Source organism: Rhodamnia argentea, chromosome 7, assembly GCF_020921035.1.
Source record: "Rhodamnia argentea isolate NSW1041297 chromosome 7, ASM2092103v1, whole genome shotgun sequence".
Classification (NCBI taxonomy): domain Eukaryota; kingdom Viridiplantae; phylum Streptophyta; class Magnoliopsida; order Myrtales; family Myrtaceae; genus Rhodamnia; species Rhodamnia argentea.
The window spans coordinates 14,805,471-14,812,947 of NC_063156.1; the positions used below are offsets into that span (position 1 = coordinate 14,805,471).

The following is a 7,477-nucleotide window of genomic DNA, read 5'->3' on the forward strand; positions in this document are numbered from 1 at the left end:
AAAATCATACATGCTAAAAACATGTTAAAAGGTCGCATTAAATTTCCAGCATATCACGTCATCAAAATTGGCTAAGCGATCCCTTGAAGGACTTGGTTGGATCAAAATGATAAAATTTTGATTGCAGATTGAAGCACCTCCACAGAAGTTGGGGTCCGTGTGGAGTGGTGTCGTGCTTAGATAATCAAGAAAGGCGCTATTATGGTCCAGGTCCGACCATGGATAATGTGAGCAATCCGGTAAAATGTATAATACTTCAAAATAAATGGCGTTGAAGGTTTAGGGGTGTTGAAGTGTCTCACGATTCATCTGATCTCCGAAAAATTTTAAAAAGGCCAAAAAATAATTAAAAAAAAGAAATTGGAAGAGAGGTCCGGGGGGGTGTTGAAGGTTTACGGGTAGCGCTGCCGCCGCCATCACATGGCAAGAGAGGGCTCACAGGCCACCGGGCCACCACTCGCCACCACCTTGTGAGGGTCAGTAGTCACTCGGTTGGTTGTTGTGGGGGATTGAAGTTTGAGCCGGCATCAGCACCCCCATGTCATGGTGGCCTTTGCGAGTGTCGTTGCCCGAACTTTTTACGATCGATCACGAGTGTCTTCCCGTGGAACTCGATGCAGATGCTGGCCTTTGTCTCGAAGCCGAACACGTTCCACGCGAACCAAGCTAGGAGTTGTGAATTCCCCACCGTGAAGTCCCGATCAACACGAACTTCAACTCAGTAGTCATGATCTCCTGGTTGTTATGTGCATACAGATCAATCATTCTCTAAGTGAGTAATCGATCAGGTGATTGTGAAGGTAATGAATCAAATATCCTTCTTAGTTGCATCCATCAACATATTCGATTAGAAGTTCTTTCTTGGTTGGTAAGCTCATGATGTTGATGATTCGGAGAGGACAGTATAGAGAGATTGCTGCTTCAAAAATTGCTTTTCCATCTTAAAGTAATATCCTTTCGAAATGAATGATGCAGGTACCGCACAAGAAATTAGCAAATTCAATGACTTACTTCAATTTCAGAAAGCTATAGCTTTGGAACGAAGACGCCAACATATCCGAAGCCCACGATAAAGAAGGCAATCGCTTGCACGTAAAGAAATAGATAGTAGCGATTCTTCCCGAAGGCAACATCGTAACAGCCGCAAAAGCAAAGGTATACTCCAACACCCATCTCTAAGAAGTGAAATCTGAAAACAAAAATTCAAGCTAACTTCTTAACATCGGTCTCCGTTGAAATAAGCAATGTATCGAATCGAATCCAAATCATGCGAGCGATCGTAAGGAGATTGTACCTTTCGCCGAATCTGGGTCGAGTTCTTTTGGGAGCTCGGGTGCCGGCTTTGTTCTTGAGAGCATCTCCTAGTTTTTCTGTAACAATCCATTCGTTTGCTCTACTGCCTTCCAGTAGGCCGATGATGGTAGCCTTGGTGCGATGTAACGACATTACGTTCTCGAACAGAATCCAAAAAACCATTAGATGAAGCGATCTGCAAGTCGTGAGATATATCAACAACAATACGTAGAAACCCTAGTCCAAGGAGAGCACAATGAATTTGCCATTCTGCTTTGAACTTTACTGTGGTAGGAGATCAACCTGGGCGTACTAAGTGCATTTAGAGCAGTAATGATTGAAGGAATGTAGATAGATGCCCATTTTGGGACGGCAACTTCGGGCGCGAAAACGGTCGCCGGTAGAACGATGCAGTAGAAGAGGAAAGTGACGATATGAGCTACGATCTTTCTCACCACAAAGAAACTGTAAATCACGTAAAACTTCTTCCACGCCGACACTTTCTGCAATGGCAAAAAAATGCTTACGGAATCGTATCATTCTCAGTTCATTTTACAGTTTATGATGGAATGGAAAGAAGAAGCTCGCCTTGTTTTTAATGATCTCCAAAATCATTTTCCTGAAGAGGTTTGCAGGACCACATGACCATCGATGTTGCTGATAGCGGTAAGCCTTGAGGGTACTGGGCAGCTCACTTTTGACCTCCGTGAGAACAATAAGGAAACATCAACTTTCTACTTATTTGTGTTGCTTTACAAAGAACAAATAAATGGGTTAATACCACGAAAAATCCCAAATTGATACAACTATCACAAATTTATCCCAAACTAATTTTATGACCACCAAAAATTCCAAACTGATATACTTGTGATAAATTTGCCTTTTGTTAGTTTTTGTTAAATTTTACCGTCAAATTGCCGAGTTGGATAATATGTGGCGGTTGACAAGTATACCAGTTTTGGGATTTTACCCTCTGTTTATCATATGTGTACCATTTTGGGAGGGAGGATTTTCATGGTATTAATCAAATTTAATAGAAACTAACATAGAGTAAACTTGTCATAGACGTGCTAGTCTAGGGTTTTTTGTGGCAAAAAAAATTAGTTTATAGTAAATTCGTCATAGGTGTATTAGTTTGGATTTTTTCGTGGTATTTAATCCTAAATAAAAATTTACCAGAACAAACAGTACCTTAAGACTACCCACATAGACAAACTTCCATCCTTTAAGACTTGCGCGAACGGCTAAATCCATGTCTTCCACGGTGGTTCGCTCCTTCCACCCTCCGGCCTCATCAATTGCAGAAATTCTCCACACACCAGCTGTTCCTGTACGCAACCCCAAAAAAAAAAAAAAAAAAAAAAATGTAAAGTGGGGCTTGATTAATGATTCTAAAGAAACTTCAGTAAAGAAGTAATTTTGCAGAAGCAGCTCGAACATTTTCTGGGGAAAAAAGTCTGATTTACTTGTGACGACATAGAAATTAGCGGAGTAAAAATTTTGGTAATAACCGTATAACTACCTGGGGAAATTTATTCTAGGTTACTTGAACTTTGAAACTAAATTTGAAATTTCTTGCAACACTTTTTTTTTTTTCTAGAATTCTAGTAATCTTTAAACGAGAACTGTTGACATACTGAATAAATCATCAATTGTTTTGATTCCACGTCATTGCCACAAGGGCAATACTTCGGTATTTTAGCAGGAAAATGGTAGGATTCCATCAAAGTACATCAACCGCAGCTCATCTTCGCCCTCCACACGCGCGATGTGACAACTATAATAATTACCGTGCATTGTCTAGTGTAATTCTTGCACATAAGAATGTATAAGTGAGGAAAAGTAGGACTTTTACCATTAAATCCGAAGAACGCATAGGTGGAGGATCCTACTTCTTGCTCCACTATGAAATGGTAATCCAATGACATCTCTTGCATTCTTGTCATCAAGCATTCATCCGAGTTCACTGCCGCCAAAAAATAAAAAAATGCCAAGAGAAGCAAATCGTATCAGCATCTCCAATTTATTAAGATAAACTCCATCAACGAAAATGAGAAAATTTCCTTGCGAGTGTGGCGGAGCATACCACAAGTGAGCTACGACAACCTACGTATGATTTCACAAAATCCAAAAATTATGTTTGGTAGTTAGGATAAAAGGCAAGACATGTGCTTAGTTCTTGTCCAAGATAGGATAAGGCCTGCTATAAGAGCAATATACCCTAGATATAAATTTCCCAAGTTGGGGGTGGGATAAAAATAGATAAGATTTCTTATGGCTATGACACAAAATCCATTTTTCTAGAATAACAAACTTCGTAAATTAATATAATTAAAAAAACAGTTATATATATATATATATAATATTTAGCTTCTATTATAAAATAACAAGATTCAAAATAACGAAACAAAAGTAACAACAATTTTTATGTTTATTTAATCCTATTGTTAAAGTATTTTTGACTATTTTTCTATTCGATAATATATACTCTATATATAATTGGGTAATTATATTTGTTAACATATCTTTAAGGAATGATGGAAGGGAATAAAAAAGAAATAAAAAAGAAAAGCAATTAAAAGAGAGAGGGAAAAATAAAAAAAAAATTATGTAAATAAAAATAAAGTAGAAGAACCTAGATGTTAAATGAATAAATTCAAACTTGAAAAAGATCTTTGTAATTCTCGAAAAATGAGGGGCGATGAGATTTCTAGGAAAAAAAAAACCCTCCCCTCCTTCTCCCCTCTTCTGTGACTTTGCATTGAAGCTTTGTGACTTCTCCTTAACTCTTTTGTTCATGTCCAAATTCCACGAAAAACAACAAGAGAGTCAAAGCTCTTTCTCTCGAGTTCATGTTGAAATTTCACGAAAATAGTGAAAGAGTCGAAGCACTCTACTTTATGGAATCCCAAAGCTAAATGACCATTCTTTCTCTCTCTTACTAGAATTGGCATTTACTAGTATATCTATCTCATTAATATCACTGTAACTCATTTACATTCTGACCTATGACTCTCGAACACTTGAATGTTGCGATATACTCCATGCTATTTAAAATTTAGATGGTACAATAACCAAGGATTGATTGCTAGAGGTTGTCGAGGTTTATGCATTTGTGGTTTCTTTATGATTAAATTGAGAGAGATTCTTACCATCATTATTTGTGCATTTTCGGGTTCATTTACATTAATATGCAGTTCCAATTTGTCAGTAGATGTGATATGACATGAGATTATTTGACTTTATTACTATAATTCACCAAGTAGTTAATAGGATAGAGCAAAATCTATAAATTTTATATCTCATCATATCCAGTTCTATATGGGCTAAAAATCTGTACGAGCAAACACAACCAAAATGTTGTACATGTTGCACTTGAACCAGGGGCTATATTAGCATAACTTGGCCAGATACGGTGCTAGAGGAACTTGATTAGATAATATTCATAATTCAATGTTTTATAAGAAATTAATAATACTCAGTATTCTATTTTAGATTATCATCCAATATATATATATATATATATATATATATATATATTATTTCTGTTTCAAACAATTAATATTATTAATGCTTTAAAGTCAATGATCAAATTTCAGCGTTCATTTTTTAGTTTTACCAAACATGTCTAGTCTATTATATGGTAGTAATCACAGAATCTTGTGTTTATTTAAGGGGAAATTTCCCAAGCAATCTTCAGCTATTATTGGTTTTGTCCAGTAAATTGAACCTATGCAACTCGGATTAAGGGGACATATACACTGTGGGTTATTTGGGAATTTGTGCTACAAAAAATAAAAAAAGAACATAACTATTATTTATATAATGAAAAAACTTATTTGGAGTAACATCGTTGTGCTAAAATTATTGTAACGTTGCATAAAGTTGTGAGACCTTATTAAACATACATTCAGATTTTGTAATGTCAGGTGATTTACTAATTGCCTCATTCATCAAAGAAAGACTCCGATTATCGAATGATTGAACATTCAAGAGCAATTTACTTACGATTTTAGTTGACATCTAACCGTTCATAATCCTTACGACGTTTTTATCATATCTTTCGTAGAGGAAAAACCAAAATGATCTGAAGCAGTGCAAATTTCTATAAGAGAATTAATGACATGGAATTACTAGCTGGTGATCAAGCCCAGAAACCTGTAATGTGCATGAAAAATGCTGGTAAGCTGAGAGATTACCGAACGTCCATCGAGCTTGAACGAGAGCCAGTTCAGGGTTGTGAACAAGAAAAGGAATGGTTCGTCTTAAAAAATCAGGCTCCGGCTGAAAATCAGCGTCAAAGATGGCAACAAAATCGCATTGCTTCACGTAGCTTCTCTTCATGCCTTCCCTGAGAGCCCCAGCTTTGTACCCATTTCTGTTGTCCCTTATCTCATACTTAATGTTGATTCCTTTGCTTTGCCATCTTTGGCACTCTAGCTTCACCATATCCTATCGTTTTCATGCAAAAAGTACATATATTTAAACTTACAAAAAACTGTCTTTAATTAGTAAACTCAGAGAAAAAAACTAGGGTTTTCATTGGGTTTGTTGAATGAAACGATCTACAAGTGGCATGGTGGTTTTCTTGGTACCTTAATGGTTGGATCAGTCGAATCGTCAAGGACTTGGATTATCATATGATCCGAAGGCCATGAGAGTCCACAGGCGGCTTCTATGGAGAACCGATAAACCTGATCAACCCGAAACTACGTCATCAAGCAAATAGAACAAAGCTGATTCTGATAAAAGTCTACAATGCACTATCAAATGGAGGAAGAAGGAAGAAAACCTCTCTTTCGTTGTACATCGGGATTTGGACAAGAACCATGGGATAAGCAGAGTTACCCGCTTCGACGTCGTCTTCCATCGGTTCCCATCTGTAACGCTTCTCGGGTTCTTGACCGAGCGCCTTCACAAAGACAATGACGATGCTCATGTAAACCTTTTCAATGAACAGCATCAAAGACATGGTTGAACATAGAAGAATAGCCATATTCAGGAACGGTGTAATCAATGGAGCTTTCAACAACGTCCATAGCAATTGTATTTGCATGGCAATATCATCTCCGGCTCCCTGAAAAGTATCTGGAAGAAAATTTGTCGTGGATAGAGGATTCATTTTTTAACAAGAATAGAATAACTTGCGTCTGAAAGGGAAAATGGAGGACGATCTAAAATTTGAAGCCAATATGTGAAAAGACAGTACAGGAACCAGAAAGTGAGGAGAGATAGAAATGGAGATATCAATGAAGACAAGCTGGGAGAGAGATTTGATTTCTCACAGACCTAGATCTTCTCTAGCCTCATGTTCTAAACTGTCCCTTTAAATAGATGTAAGGCCTCTATTCGACAATACAAATCCGAGACATACTAACGTTGTCGTGCTTTCCATGGTTAAATTCAAGCATCTCAAAAAGAATGGGAACGAACCCTACCATTTATATTGGTCAATGGGTGTGCAAATTTACTTTTGAGTACCCCTTGGGAGCTCAAGAGCTCGCTTCTTGCAAAGGGGCATGATGCAAATTTGTAGGTTTCTAAAGTGAAATATCGCTTATTTATGCTTTGTTTTAAGCTTTTCACATTTTAACAAAAATTACAAGATGGGGCTGCAGATTTATTTACACATTTTGCACTTTCAATTTTTTTAGGAAAAATTTTTAAGCATATTTTAAAATTTTGACTCACTTGCTATGAGATTGAATTGACAATTGATGTTATTTACTTTCTTCATATCATAAGTTGAACAGCAAGAAGTATTATATATATGTGTGTGTGTGTGTATCCTTTTTTAATATTTACACATGATCTAGATATAAATATGATGGACATTTGATCATGCTTTTAACAAATCAACCTTTTTCATATTTTCATTACTTTTTCTTTTCCATTTTTTTTTATCAAGATCGGCCAAATAATTAAAGTATATTTAAATCTTTGACATTGAAATATAGTTTCACTGACACTACTTGAAAAAAGCAATTAATAGTGTGTTCATTAGCTATCATAAATATAAATTTCTTCTAAATGAAAATGTGAAACCATAATTAAAATTAACAACATTCTCTAGGCAAAATGACAACAAGATGTGATAAATTGATGTCTTGAGGGGTGTAATGGAGCATTTGTATTGTGAAATTGATGGGAGAGATGATAGAATTAAATGCAGTTTTATGGATTA

General features: G+C 36.3%; 1 protein-coding gene across 1 annotated transcript; it reads right to left on the minus strand.

The window, feature by feature from the left end:
- Window positions 1-1,026: 1,026 nt before the first annotated feature.
- Window positions 1,027-6,415, minus strand: LOC115743570 (glucomannan 4-beta-mannosyltransferase 9-like). The gene is made up of 9 exons (XM_030678411.1): window positions 6,086-6,415; window positions 5,889-5,987; window positions 5,493-5,745; window positions 3,149-3,259; window positions 2,485-2,621; window positions 1,882-1,995; window positions 1,597-1,796; window positions 1,295-1,489; window positions 1,027-1,189 (listed from the first exon to the last, which is right to left on the minus strand). The coding sequence occupies exons 1-9, from the start codon at window positions 6,413-6,415 to the stop codon at window positions 1,027-1,029; spliced, it is 1,602 nt and encodes a 533-aa protein (XP_030534271.1).
- Between the last annotated feature and the right edge of the window lie 1,062 nt (window positions 6,416-7,477).